Here is a 13949-nt window from a genome sequence, read left to right on the forward strand (position 1 = left end):
CTTACAAAACTGTAAGATAATAAGTGTGTGTTGTTTCAAGCCACTAAATTTGGGGTAATTTGTTACAGAAACAACCGTGGCTCCTTCTCAAGAATTTCAACAACTTGTCACATGTTGATTGGGTCACTTTGGTCATTTGTGAAGTGTTGGTCAAGTCTTTTACCCACTTTTCTACTGGGCTGTTTTTCTTTTTCTTGTGGATTCGCAGGTGTTCTTTCTATATTCTGGATACAAGTCCTTTGTTTGATGTATTTGCCACATAGATTCAGAGTCGGTTATACTCAGGGTGCTTCAACAGTACCAGCACATGGTGGGGCCTAATAAAAGTGAGTTACATGTATACCTGAGTCTGAAAACTCCTTTAAGGAAAGAATGCTCGGATAAGTGACACTTATATAGTTTAATGGGTATAGTTGGGTATAGGATATGAATCCCAGGGAGAGGGAAACAGGACCTCAAAGGGAAAGGCCCAGAATGGAGGTAACAGTCAAAGTTCACCACTCCTGGAGTGAGGTTTCAGGCCACAGGCATTTAAACACAATTTCTTAAAGGTAATTTTTGATTAATTTTCATTCATTCAAAGAGTGTCCGTGGAAGGTAGCAGTAGGTCAGCCTGCTCTAGGCACTGAAGAGCCCAGCTGTGAACAAGAGTGACAAGATCCTTGCTTTCAGGAGATCTACGGGGAGAGAGAGACAACAATAGGTAAACAAAATAAAATGATTTTAGGCATTGAGATGTAAACTGGAGTCGACTGTGAAGGGAAGGTGGGGTTGGTTCAGCAGCAGCCGAACCTCAACGCTGCGGAGATACCGCCCTCGGCCCCGCCTCCAGTTTTGCATACGTCTCCTGATTGGCCATCGGCGGTTGGCCCCACCCCGCGGAGCGGGCGGCTCGGGAAGCGCGGGGCGGACCCCGCCAAGATGCAGCGGCGGCTCCTGGTGTCGCCGGGCGGGCGGGGGGCAGCGCTGGCTGGAGTCGGGCAGGGGGCGCCCGCCGCGGCACCCGCTCGCTCCTAGCGCCCCAGACCTGCCGGCCGGGCTTGGGCCCTCCTTGCCGCCGTCCCGCCCGCCGTCCCCGCCCCTCCACCCTTTGTGCAGCCGCCGCCCGGTGCCCCGGGCTCTGCAGGACCCCAGCCGGGCCAGACCGCGGCAGCGAGCCAGCCCCCTGTGGGCGCCAGGCCGACGGCCGATGGCGAGGGGGCGCGGCGCGGGCGGGGGCACTGCAGCCCGAGTCCGCGACGCGGGAGGCTCGGCCCGCCTCCGCCGCATTGTCCCGGGCCCCGCGCCCCGGCCCTGAGCCGCGCCGCCGCAGCGCCCAATTGCAGCCCGCCGCCTGCGGGGCCATGCGGAGGGCCGCCAGGATGGAGGACTTCACCGCAGAGGAAGAGGAGCCCTGGTACGACCAGCAGGACCTGGAGCAGGGTGAGCAAAGGGGGCAGGAAAGCGGGGTGCGCCCCGCGACCCCTGTCCGCTTCTCCATTGTTGGGCGGTATCACCCCGGGGAGGGCTGGGCTGCACCCGGCGTGCCGGACTGAGAGAGGAATTGCGTCTGGAGAATGGGGACGTGGAGAGAGGGGGCGCTGCCCGGGAAGACCCGAACCAAACACGTGAAGACCTGCAAAACTGGGGGGAGCGGTCTTCCTCTTTGCCCGAACAACAGGGGCATACTTCAGCCAGTTCGCCCACCCCGTCTTAGAGGCAGGAACTGCCCAGGCGCCCCGGGTATTGTTGGGGGGGTCTGAGAGTACTGGCTGGAAGTCTTTGGAGGTCAGGAGGTGGCTCCTTGGTTGTTTTGCTGAGAGGGGTTTTGGGGGGCCGAGGGGGGAGGAAGTTATCCCCATTCCAAATCCAGCAGCACGCTTCCCTGCCAGGATTCCTGAGCTCCTAGAAAGTTTCCCCAACTCCCTTCCCCTCTACCCAGGGAGGTGATGGGGGTGCCGGCACCTTGCCGATGGAGAAGCGGAGGCTACTAGGAGTCCAATCTGCCTTCCAGAGGGAGGAGTCCCCTGGTCCTTCCTCTGCTGGCCTTCTCCCAAATGGCTCAAGGTTTGGAGGGGATCAGATTTGGGAATTCTGAGCAGTGCCCCAGATCAGAGCCTGAGTAAACAGGGAGTCACTTTCCCCTCTCTCCCATCTGAGGGCAGAGAGGGCGACTGGAAAGGGGTTGATGAGGTGGCCGAGGTGACGTCACTCCAAGTAGGGGGTGGGGCTGTTAGGACAGGAAGGAGGAGGAGGCCTAAGAGGGTCGGGGCCAGGGCCTGCTGGAGTGAGATCAAACCCAACCTCTCCTCCCAAGAAAAGTGCCTCATTCTTGGATGGTCAGAATTGGAGGCGCTAGGAAACATGTTCTAGAAGTGACCACAGTCACCCAGCAAGCCTGGTGGGTGTGGACACAGTCTGGTTCAGTGTGTGCGGACACCCTCTGCTCTGGGTCTCCATCCATGGGGCCCAGACGCCTGCCTTTGCCCTCATGTGAGGCATCTAGCCAGGTCCTGGAGCCTTTGTTTTCCGGCCCTGACCCACATCCCCACGTGGCCACATTTGCTGGTAGATGAGGCGCTGCCCTTGTTTTCAGGACCGTGGGTTAATCAGAGCCGCTGCGGGACCAGTGTAGGACGGGGGGTGGGGTGGGGGTGCTGGGCTGGACCGCACCTCTGTGTCCTAGAGGCTACCCTCAGCCTCCCTGCCTGGAGTGAAATGCCCCGTCCTGGCTGCAACAACCCCCTTCCCCATCCTGGGCAGCTACCCCCAAAACCTCACATTACACAAACACATATCAGGCTCCACTTAAATGTCAGACACTATCCTGGGATCTGGGAGTAGTCCCAGCCCTGGCCTCCTGGGTGCACCTGAGTAGGTGGAGTTGGGCTTGGAACTGAGTGGGAGTGACAGGATGCGGTGAGAGGGCTTCATGGAAGAGGCGGGCCTAGAAGGAAAGATTGGAAGCTGAGTGCCTGGGAAGATGGCCTCTTCGGAGGCAGATGCTGATGTTGTTGCTGTCTCGTTTCATTCCCGCACCCCTAAAGGAGTCTCTGGCACTGCGCCCGGCCCAGATGTGGGAGGAAGGAGCTAGGGAGTAGGGGTGGGAGATGTGCTGCATCCCGAGAGGGAGAGAGATGTCGAGATTCCAGCTGGGCCGGGCAGCCATGCTTTGGGTCTGGGGTCGGGAATGGGCCCCACAGGCCCCTGCTTTTCTGGCCTTACTGGTCTGCAGCAGTCAGCCTTGCCTCGTAGCCTGAGTAGCAGGCAGAGCCCAGGAACGAGGAGGGAAACCAGAAATGAGACAGTCTCAGAAGACACTGGAGCTTTCCACCAGAAGCCAAACGTCTGCTTGCCGTAGGCCAGGTGCTGTGCTGAGCCTGGGACGTGATCTCCACCCTCGCAGTCTCCACAGTCCGGCAGAGGAGGCAGAAATGGGATCAGAGTAGCACCTGTGACGGAGCGACAGGGGTTGTGCAGCAGTGAGCCCCTGCGGACAGTGAGAACAGAAGTGAGGGCCTTCTGCTGTGAGACGCGTAAAGGCTTACACACCCCTCCGAGCTGTAGGGTGAAGAGGGCCCTCCCGCCCCGCCCCGCCCCGGCAGAGGAAGCAGGCCGGCAGTCTAAGTGGAGGGGGTGCCTGTACCGAGGCACAGAGCCATGCGAAAAGACCACGCATGACTGCAAAGTAGGAATTATCTGGAGTGCCGGGGTGGGAGTCAGAGGAAGTCCCAGGCACAGCTGCTGCGGCACCCCATGGGGACCGGCACGGAAGGCTGGATGGTGGGGTGAACGCGGACCAAAGGCCAGACACGTGGGGGATCGGGTGCCTGTTCCTTCCCCCTTCCCCACACCCGCTCCCCAAATTCTCTCCCGCCCAGCTGCCCCCCTCTGAGTGTCCCAAGACATGGTTTTTCTCAGCTAGCCCCAACTCCCCTGAGGACGGGCCCCAACTTTACTTTCAGATGCTTGGCCATCAAGCTCCTGGTTGACTTTGATGCTGCTCCGTCCCAGTGGAGGCAGGCATCTGGGACAAACAGGGTCCTCCTTTCTCACTGTGTTCCCTCTGCCCACTGTCACGAGCACCAGTAAAAATAGAAAAAACCATTAATTATTAAGCACTGGCACTCTCTCTCTGCCTGCCTCCCTCCCCCACCTTGGACGAGGTGTGGCCGGCCCTGTGGGTACCTCTTTCCAGGCTGAGAGATGACTGCTGAGTCACAGAATTGAGGTCCTGGGCTCCTGACCTTGAGTCTCAGCCTCAGGGGAGAACTCTGACATGGCGAGGGGAGGGAGGTGACCGGACCCCAATTCTGCGCACCCAGGGTTCCTGACGTTGGTGCCCCGGAGGTTGTGAACAGGACCCTTGCAGCCCTGCCAGGTGGTAGCTGGCCTCCTTCTGCCCCCTTTGTCTTTGTCTTTTCTTCCCTATGTCTGTCCTCTGTCCTTTCCCTACCTCTCTTCTCTGGAGTCTAGGGGGTTCCACCCTGACCCCAACCAGGAGGGGCAGTAGGATTTCAGGATTTCTCTTCAAAGACATCCCCTGGCTCCCAGCCATTCTCTCTAGGGCTCTGGGGCATTGCTGCTGGGCGACACCTCTGCTGGCATTCAGAGGGCAAAACTGCTGCAGCCCACTGCAGGAGACCCCAGAAAATGCTGGGGTCCAGGCAGAGGAGATGCCAGTTCAGACTCAGTACCTTCCCTGGCCTGGTCCAGTGTAACCATTAATCTGGCTGTGACAGGCTGTTCATTACTCCAGATTCCACTTCTGGCTTAGCCAGCTCTCCCGTCCGCCCACTCCCAAGACTCCCTCCCCCTCTGGTCCAGAGGGAGCTGCACCCTCCCCGAAGCCAAAGCCGTGCCCAGCCCTCATCTAGCTGGTGTCCTTTCCCCAGCACTTGGCTCTACTCAGCTCCCTGCCCTGCAGCTTCTAGACTTCTCTCATGATCCCTCCTGGCAGCTCGGACCAGCTTAGCTTGCATTTGTGATCCCATTTCCCTGAGACAGTCTCTGGGATTCTCCCCAAGCCGCTTCTATTGTGTTCCCTTCCTGCTGCCCGGGTCACATTCGCTGCCTTCAATATCCCCGGTTTACAGTATGACTTGCAGTATGACAGCTGCCTCAGCCCAACCCACTGGCAGTAGGAATACACACACAGCTCAGATGCTCACCTGGAAGGAAGAGCATAAAGTGCAGTTGTTCTTGGCCTTTCCTCACTCTGCCTCTGACCTTGGACTCAAGGTTAAGTTTCAGGGCCTTCATGCAGGCCACCCACAGAGCCTGTCCTCCCACGCCAGTGCAGGAGGCAGCATCCCTAGCAGCGGCCTCGTCGCAGACGACCTGACAGTTCCCAAGGGTAAAAAAAAAGTTAGCGTGACCGTCTGTTCTTTTTCACGTATACATGAATTACTTGATAGCTTTGTGGATGAGCCAAATGTCCGCCATCCCATTACAGGGAGCAGGAAGCTGGCATGCCTCCCTCGTCACGAACTAGGGATGGTCTTGCTGAATTTCCACCAAGCACACAACCTAAGTTGATCTGACCTCCTCTTTGAGACCACAATCTGATCCTAGGCTTCCCTTAGACATATATTTATATATTTAAATATAAATAATAATATATTTACAAACATATTAAAATTTTTTTTCTTTTTTAAATTTTTATTGGCGTATAGTTGATTGACAATGTTGTGTTAGTTTCTGCTCTACAACAAAGTGAATCAGTTATACATGTGCATATATCTACTCTTTTTTAGATTCTTTTCCCATATAGGTCATTACAGAGTATTGCATAGAGTTCCCTGTGCTATACGGTAGGTCCTCATTAGTTATCTATTTTATATATTACCCTTTGCTTCTAAAAGGAGTTAGGCCTATGTATGGGGAAGTATCCACCCCAAATGTCTAGGTACCCTCGACCAACTTCAGACCCACTGAGAGAATTTTTAGGGATGCCAGCACCTGCCATTCCCTTCTAACCCCTCCCCTTCCCCACGATACAGCCCCCTAAAGACAGGCCAGGTTCCCTCCCGACCTCTCTGATAGGTGTTCATTTACCTTTGGCTGGGATTGGGGAGAGGAGGTTCCGGTCCCACAGGGTACAAGAATCGGGGCTACTGGGGGAAGAGGTTGGTTTTGCTTCCCAGGGAAAGGAGAAGGTTTTGGAGAGGGGCGTGTGTCACTAGGACCAAATGGTACCCAACTGGGGTGAGGAGATGTGAATTCTGCTTCCAATGTGGCTATAACCCAGGTAATGAAACCTCGGGTTTCATTCTTTCCTCTTCAACCTGTCATCCATAGAATAAGGAGGTTGGGCCAGAGCTTTTTTTTTAATATTTATTTTTATTGCACCATTTTTTACTTTCCTGTTTTCTCTCTCTCTCTTTTTTTTTTTTTTAATATATTTATTTATTGGCTGCGTTGGGTCTTCGTTGCTGCGCGCAAGCTTTCTCCAGTTGCAAGCGGGGGCTACTCTTTGTTGCGGTGCGCGGGCTTCTCATTGCGTTGGCTTCTCTTGCTGCGGAACACAGGCTCTAGGTGCGCAGGCTTCAGTAGTTGTGGCATGTGGGCTCGGTAGTTGTGGCTCGCCGACTCTAGAGCGCAGGCTCAGTAGTTGTGGCACGTGGACTTAGTTGCTCCGGGGCATGTGGGATCTTCCCAGTCAAGGGATCGAACCCGTGTCCCCTGCATTGGCAGGCGGATTAACCACTGTGCCACCCGGGGAGTCCTGGGCCAAAGAGCCCTGAAGCCGTGTCCAGTTCTAACACCCAGCAAGCCCTTCTGCCCCTCCCCCTCTCAGTAAGCTCCAGCCGCCCTTCCAAACCCAACTCCAAGGCTGCTCATTGCCTGAGATTCCCACTGTCCCCTGCGTGAACTCTCCTTTACCTATCATCCCAGGGCACTTTGCCCCTACGTCTGCTGATGCTCTTATCACATTCCACTCACTCATTCTTTCAGAAAAGATTTCTTATTCACCTGCTCTATGCCAGGTATTGTTCTAGGTCCTGGGCATATCAGTGACCGAAACAGGCAGGATCCCTGCCCTGTAAGCTTACGATTTAGTCAAGGGAGACGAACGAGATAAGGGTCCAAACTGTTTGGTAAATTGGTGGTGATATGAGCTCAGGAGAAAAATGAAGCAGGGAGGGAGTGGGGCGTGGGGGAGGGTACAGTTTTGAGGTCAGTGAGGTCAATGTCTGAGGAAGGCCTCCTGGAGAAGGTGACATTAAAGGCAGAGAGGGGTGAGCCCTGGGAGTGTCTGGGGAGAGGACATTCCAGGCAGAAGTGACAGCCAATGCACAGGCTTAGCTTGTGGCTTACATCCCCTTCCAGGCCTGGAGTCTCCCCAGGGGTGGCCCCTGGGTCCTGGTTCTCTCAGGGTCCCCAGAGGCCCAGCCCAGAATGAGTGCTCAGAACAGGAATGGCGGGGGTCCTCCAACTTCATTCTCAGCTGCTCATATCCCCCCCCCCGCCCCCTCCCCCCCAAGACTTGCACTTAGCTGCGGAGCTGGGGAAGACGCTGCTGGAGAGGAACAAGGAGCTGGAGCAGTCTCTGCAGCAGATGTACTCCACCAACGAGGAGCAAGTGCAGGAGATTGAGGTGAGGGGCCACACGGGCCCTGCACATGCTCCGCCACCCATCAAGGACCTGTTGGCCCGTGTGTACCTTTGTGCAGCTTAGGAAAAGGTGCCCTCTTAGCAGGCCCAGGCTTGGCCCAACAGCCTTGTGCAGTTCACAACCTGCACAACTGTCCCAGGCAGCCCTATTGCACCACCATCTTGACACCTCCCTCTGCTGCAGACGAATACCCCAAAGCAAACCTCTTCCTAGAAGTGGGAGGAGGGCCCAGGCGGAGACATTTTCCCCAACCCAGTTCTGAAAGGTTACTCACCCACCCCCACCGCCAGTACCTGACCAAACAGCTGGACACGCTGCGGCACGTAAATGATCAGCACGCCAAAGTGTACGAACAGCTGGACCTGGCGGCCCGAGACCTGGAGCTGACCAACCAGAAGCTGGTGCTGGAGAGTAAGGCTGCCCAGCAGAAGATCCATGGGTGAGGGCCGGGTGGAGGGCTGGGAGCCGGGGGCTGGGGATGGCCAAGGAGAGGCCCAGGGCTGGGTGTACATGTGTGCCTATTGACCAGTGGGTGTGACTCAGTCTCCTTCTTTCAGAAGCCCCGGTCTGGGAACCCGGGATGGTAGTGAGTTTGTCCTTGTCGATTTGGGCTGGCTTAACATTCAGGACACAAACCTTCTTTAAGCACGAGCTACACACCAGGCTCTGTTTTAGGCACTGGGGAATACAGTGATGGGGATGCAAAGACACTGTCCCGCCCTCTGGGAGGGAAGGCAGACACGTAAATATTTTATTGCAAAATATTTTATTTTATAGGGTGATAAGTGATTAGATGGGTGTACAAGGAACCGAGGAGACACGGAGGAGAAATGGTCAGCTCGGCCTGGTCACCTCGGGAGGTGGGGGAAAAGAGTGGGTCCTTGGGCGTACGTACAAGGAGTTCCCTGTCTGACCTCAACACCGGGCAGCATGGCTCAAGGTCACCTGTTTGTCCCCCACCCCCAAGTCCCCCTAGGGCTGCAGTGAGGAGGGCTGGCCCCGTCCCCTTAAAGTCCCTCCCATGCGTGTGTCCCCCACCCCATCCCCAGGCTGACAGAGACCATCGAGCGCCTGCAGACCCAGGTGGAGGAGCTGCAGGCCCAGGTGGAGCAGCTGCGGGACCTGGAGCAACTGCGAGTGCGGCGGGAGAAGCGAGAGCGCCGGCGCACCATCCACACCTTCCCCTGCCTCAAGGAGCTGTGCGCCAGCCCCCGGTAGGTGAGGGTAGGTGAGGTGGACCCTGGACCGTGTCTCCGAGTGCCCGGGGCTGCCAACCACGGCAGGGAAGGGCGGGGAGGCGCCCCGCAGCAGGTGGGAAGGAGAGCTGCCGCATTGTCCAGGCTATTGGAGGGGCTGCTCCCGTTGCTACGACAGTCAGCAGCTGGCTCCTGTGAGCACTGGCCGTGTGCCCACCGCTCTGCTAAGTGATTTAATTCTCACGGCAGTACCTTAAGGTGTGATTTATCGTCCCCACTACTCAGAGGAGGAAATTGAAACTCCGAGATCATGTGTCTTATCCAAGGTCACCTGTTTGTTTAGTAAGCCAGAATTCTCACCCAGGAGGGGTTAACAACTCTACCTTTCAGTTCTCATTAAGTCTTTTGAGTAGGATGACTCCCTAATGTAAGAATACTGTACACACGGTGTATTTAGTGGGTGTTTCAATAAAGGTCCTGGCAAGAGACAGATAGCCTCCGCCCAGAGTAACTGAGCAGTGCTTAATAAAGAGGTGTGGGCAAGGTGCGGGGAAACCAGGGGGACACTGCAGCACCCTGGGGTTGCAGTAGCAAGGAGCTGTTACCATCCTGAGGCCTGAAGGGACCAGGAGAAGGGAGGTTACTGGAACCTAGAAGGCAGGGAGAGCGCTGTCTGGCCTGCAGTAACCAGGGAAGGAGCCCAGGGGAAGACATTCCCCGTGACCTCCCTCTGCCCCCATCCCCCTGGCCCTCCTGCCAGTGCCTCCCATTGGCTGAACCCAAGAGAGAGCCAGGAAACCTGGCGGAAGCTAAGGGCAACCTCCCAGGGCAGAGAACAGGGGTAGAAAGGCTGAGAGCGACTCTAGGTGGGGCAGCCTATCCAACCCCGTCGGGGAGAGAGATGCGGCTGGGCTCCCGGGGCCTTGGCCGTGCCCACCGCCCTCTGCCTACCTGCCCCTGCTCCCTCCCAGGTGCGAGGATGCCTTCCGCCTGCACAGTTCCTCCCTGGAGCTGGGCCCGCGGCCGCTGGAGCAGGAGAACGAGCGGCTGCAGACCTTGGTGGGAGTGCTGCGCTCCCAGGTGAGCCAGGAGCGGCAGCGCCAGCAGCGGGCTGAGCATGAGTACGCGGTGGTGCTGCAGGAGTACTCAGAGCTGGAGCGGCGGCTGTGCGAGATGGAGGGCTGCCGCCTCCGTGTGCAGGAGCTGGAGGCCGAGTTGCTGGAGCTGCAGCAGATGAAGCAGGCGAAGACCTACCTGCTGGGCCGGGAGGACCACCTGGCCGAGGCCCTGCTGGCGCCCCTCACCCAGGCGCCTGAAGCCGACGACCCCCAGCCGGGCAGCGGGGACGACTCGGGCACCCAGGACGGGGTCTCCTCTCCGGCCGCGTCCCCGGGCCACACCGTGCGCAAGAGCTGCAGCGACACGGCACTCAACGCCATCGTGGCCAAAGACCCGGCCGGCCGGCACGTGGGCAACCTCACGCTGCACGCCAACAGCGTGCGCAAGCGGGGCATGTCCATCCTGCGCGAGGTGGATGAGCAGTACCACGCGCTGCTGGAGAAGTACGAGGAGCTGCTGAGCAAGTGCCGGCAGCACGGGGCGGGGGTGCGGCACGCGGGCGTGCAGACCTCGCGGCCCATCTCCCGGGACAGCTCGTGGAAGGACCTGCGGGGCAGCGAGGAGGGCCAGGGGGAGGCCAAGGTGGGCGAGAAGAGCCTGAGCCAGCACGTGGAGGCCGTGGACAAGCGGCTGGAGCAGAGCCAGCCTGAGTACAAGGCGCTCTTCAAGGAGATCTTCTCCAGGATCCAGAAGACCAAGGCCGACATCAACGCCACCAAAGTCAAGACGCACAGCGGCAAGTGAAGGTTCCCCGGCCAGTGGCCTCCCCCAGGATCAGGCCGTGGGGTCCCTCTCACCTGGGCTGTGCAGCCTCTGGTGAGAGAGGGAGCCCTTTAGCAGCAATACACCCCAGAGGGAGGCTGCTCTCTGACCCAGGGAGCATGCGGGGGACACCCGTTCCCTGCTGACGGGGGAGGCGGTCAACACCTCTTGCCTCCCAGGACCCTCCACCACCCCGCACCAGCCCAAAGGCACAGCCGAGAGTCTGCAAGCCAAATGTCCCCACTGCCCGCTCTCCCAGCCCCCACTCCCCGCTCTCCCAGCCCCCACTCCCCGCTCTCCCCGACCCTCTGACCCTGGGCCTTGCTCTCAGATTTGTAGCCAGGCTTCTGAAAGCCATTCTGGACCAGTTGGCTTTCTTTTTTCAAAGTTCCATTATTTTTATTTTTTTGAGAGTTTTTTTTGCAAGGCAGGGTCTCCCTGACCCCTCGCCACAACTGAAAACACTTGAAGGGGGACCCCAGAGCCAGCTGTTGCAGGTTCCAGGGGTCTCCTGGACCATCCACTGCTTCTCCAGCTGTGACACACTGTTATTCCCTTAGCACCAGCTGTCCCACCTCGAGGGTCCTGACCAGGTCAGAGACAGCCCCTGCCATGCAGAGCAGAAAGCCTGAGCCAGGCCCGAGTGGCCTGACTCCAGCCCTGGTGAGGGCGGGCTTCTCCCTGGAGATCCTCAGCCCACTGCAGATCTGTAGCCAATCAACTCAGAGCCAGCCTCCCCGGGTTCCAGCCCTGGAAATGCCTTCTGGGTATCAAGCCTTCCAGGGGTCTGGGCAGTGGGAGCCCCCTATCTCTGCATGCCTCCTCTGACTCACCGAGCTTGGCCTCTGCCTGTCCCCATCTCAGGGACCATGATGTGTCTCATTCACTCCCCTGCTCCCCCCAGGCCCACCCCACCGCAGGTCATGCCTGCCACCCCCAGAATGTCCTGGATGTGTGCCACCAGCCCATGGTCCCAGCGTCCTCCCCGGCCCCCTTTACTGGGGCCTGCCCAAGAGTCTCACCCCACACTGGGAAATGGGACTAGATGGGGAACATGTCTCCTCCTTCCCATACAATGCCTGCTTTTGAGGACCCAGCAGGGTCAGGGGTTTAGTCTTTTGTTAAGGCTTCAGAAGGTCCAGCTTCAGCTAAGAGCTTCAGCTAAGAGATGCCCAGGTCCCCCGTTTGCCCTGAGAAATTCTTCAGGGCTCCCAGTTCCTTCTTCCTGAGACCCTAGAAATCAGAGGAGCCATACAACGCAGTGGAAGTCAGTAGCCCCGGCCTCTGTGCTGGGAGCCCAGTGGGGAACCTTCATGCCTTACTTGTTTCTAAGGGGTAAAGGGGTTTTCTTAACAAGCCTGCCCAACCCCCCTGGAGGCGCCACCCTGCTTTCCAGGCGGCACTGTGATGAAAGTTGTCAGCTGGTCCTTCCATTCACACATCTTGGAACCTTTGGTCCGTTGGAGCTGGGCAGCTCCCAGCCATCCGTGTGTCTCCGGCACCTAGGGTGGAGGGGGTGGGGGTGGGATGGGACGGGTGGGGGAAGGGCTTCTGCCTGTTTGCTCCCCGGTTCTGTAGCTGCTGACCAGCGTCATCTTCGAAGTATACATGAGAGAAATATATTTAAAAATGCTTTATTCTCTTCTTTAATAAAAAACGCACCAGTAATCTAAAGCCAGAAATGGAGCCATGGTCCTGTCTCTGTGCACCTCATACACCCGCCTCCCATCACACAGCTATCTATGGGGGGGAGGGGCACAGCCTGAGCTTCACCACCCCCGTGATTGGCAGCCAAACAGCTCTAAGTAGCAGGCTCTTGGAAGTTTCCATATTTGTTGAGTACCAGCTAGGCCGGTCACGTGGCCTTGCAGGGTACCCCGTGGGGTGGACCCTCCTTGCTGTACTGATGTTGAAATCCCTCCTCCCAACCCACACCTGCTTTGTGGTTCACCAGCTTTGTTGCTCTGCGGCATGTGGGATCTTCCAGGACCAGGGCTCGAACCCGTGTCCCCTGCATCGGCAGGCGGATTCTTAACCACTGTGCCAACAGGGAAGCCTTCCTTTGCCTTTTAAATGACCCAGGCCTTCAGCAACCTCATGAGGCAGCGGTAAAATCTCTGTTTTACTGATAGGGATCCTGAGGCTTAGAGGTTAAGTTAGTAATTCAAAATCACATAGAAGGGCTTCCCTGGTGGCGCAGTGGTTGAGAGTCCGCCTGCCGATGCAGGGGACGCGGGCTCGTGCCCCGGTCTGGGAAGATCCCACATGCCGCAGAGTGGCTAGGACCGTGAGCCATGACCGCTGAGCCTGCGCGTCCGGAGTCTGTGCACCGCAATGGGAGAGGCCACAGCAGTGAGAGGCCCAAATACCAAAAAAAAAAAAACACATAGAAATAGTCGAACCCAGACCTGATCAATCCCATTGTGTGATACTGCATGTTCCCTACCTCCACGTAATGTTGAGTTTTAAGAGCTAGTCTGACCTAGGGCACTCCAGAAAAGAAGAAAGGAAAATCCTGTGGACCCCCTCTACATGGGGGTGGTACCCCAACTCACAGCTATAGAGAAGGCCTGGTGTCTGCAAGCTCCTCAGCTACCAGAAATGGCTTGATGATCCTTTATCTTTTCTTCCCCTCTTCTCGCCCCTATGCGTGTCCCCTTCCTGAAGCACCCATTCAACCTATGGAGAACCAGAAAAGGGAAGAAGGCTGGCCTCAGCCTTCAGTGCCCCCTTTTTAAGGGAACAGGTGGCACCTCTCAGGACTGTTTCTCCCAGAAGGGCCTCTGTGCTGGATGGTTCTTGGCAGCAGCAGGTGAAAGGAGCTTGCCAGCTGCTCCTCTATCCACCACAGGGTAGCTTGTTCCATTCTCTCCTCTACCCCCTCCTCTCCCAGAATCCAGGCCACCAGATGGCCTGAGCAGGCTGTTTATTTGGGGCCATGGAAACCTACAGCTTCCTTTTCCTATCACTCTGGGTCAGGCGCAGAGCTGGAGCCCAGCCTCAGAGCAGTGATGCCATGGGATGGTGGTTTTATTCGTAATCCCTGAGCCGTCAACCTGGGCAAGTCCCTGGCTTTGCTCCCCTGAGCAGCTTTTTCCAGTCACCATGGAGACGCCTCTGTTCCCTCTGAGGTCATGGGATTAAGTCAGACAGGGAGGGTCCCAGGAGACTCCCCTTAAAGCCTAGAGCCCCCAAAGCGCATGTCAATTGCCATTCCCTTCCTAGTCTGGGTTTGCAAAGCCAGTGCTTGGGAAGTATTGTTTTCCCTCCTAAAG

The 13949-nt window shown here is 57.4% G+C and overlaps 1 protein-coding gene across 2 annotated transcripts; it reads left to right on the forward strand.

The window, feature by feature from the left end:
* Positions 1 to 932: 932 nt before the first annotated feature.
* Positions 933 to 12205, forward strand: CDR2L (cerebellar degeneration related protein 2 like). Of its 2 annotated transcripts, XM_060290507.1 has the most exons (6): positions 1304 to 1422; positions 1922 to 2046; positions 7467 to 7579; positions 7888 to 8036; positions 8647 to 8811; positions 9765 to 12205. In XM_060290507.1, exons 2-6 carry the CDS (start codon positions 2037 to 2039, stop codon positions 10654 to 10656), a joined length of 1329 nt encoding a protein of 442 aa, XP_060146490.1. In that variant the 5' UTR covers positions 1304 to 1422; positions 1922 to 2036; the 3' UTR covers positions 10657 to 12205. The 2 variants fall into 2 exon arrangements, with proteins under 2 accessions (XP_030693457.1, XP_060146490.1); XM_030837597.3 differs by lacking the exon at positions 1922 to 2046 and having other exon boundaries at positions 933 to 1422.
* Positions 12206 to 13949: the final 1744 nt, after the last annotated feature.

This window comes from Globicephala melas, chromosome 20 (assembly GCF_963455315.2).
Source record: "Globicephala melas chromosome 20, mGloMel1.2, whole genome shotgun sequence".
In the NCBI taxonomy this organism is placed as follows: domain Eukaryota; kingdom Metazoa; phylum Chordata; class Mammalia; order Artiodactyla; family Delphinidae; genus Globicephala; species Globicephala melas.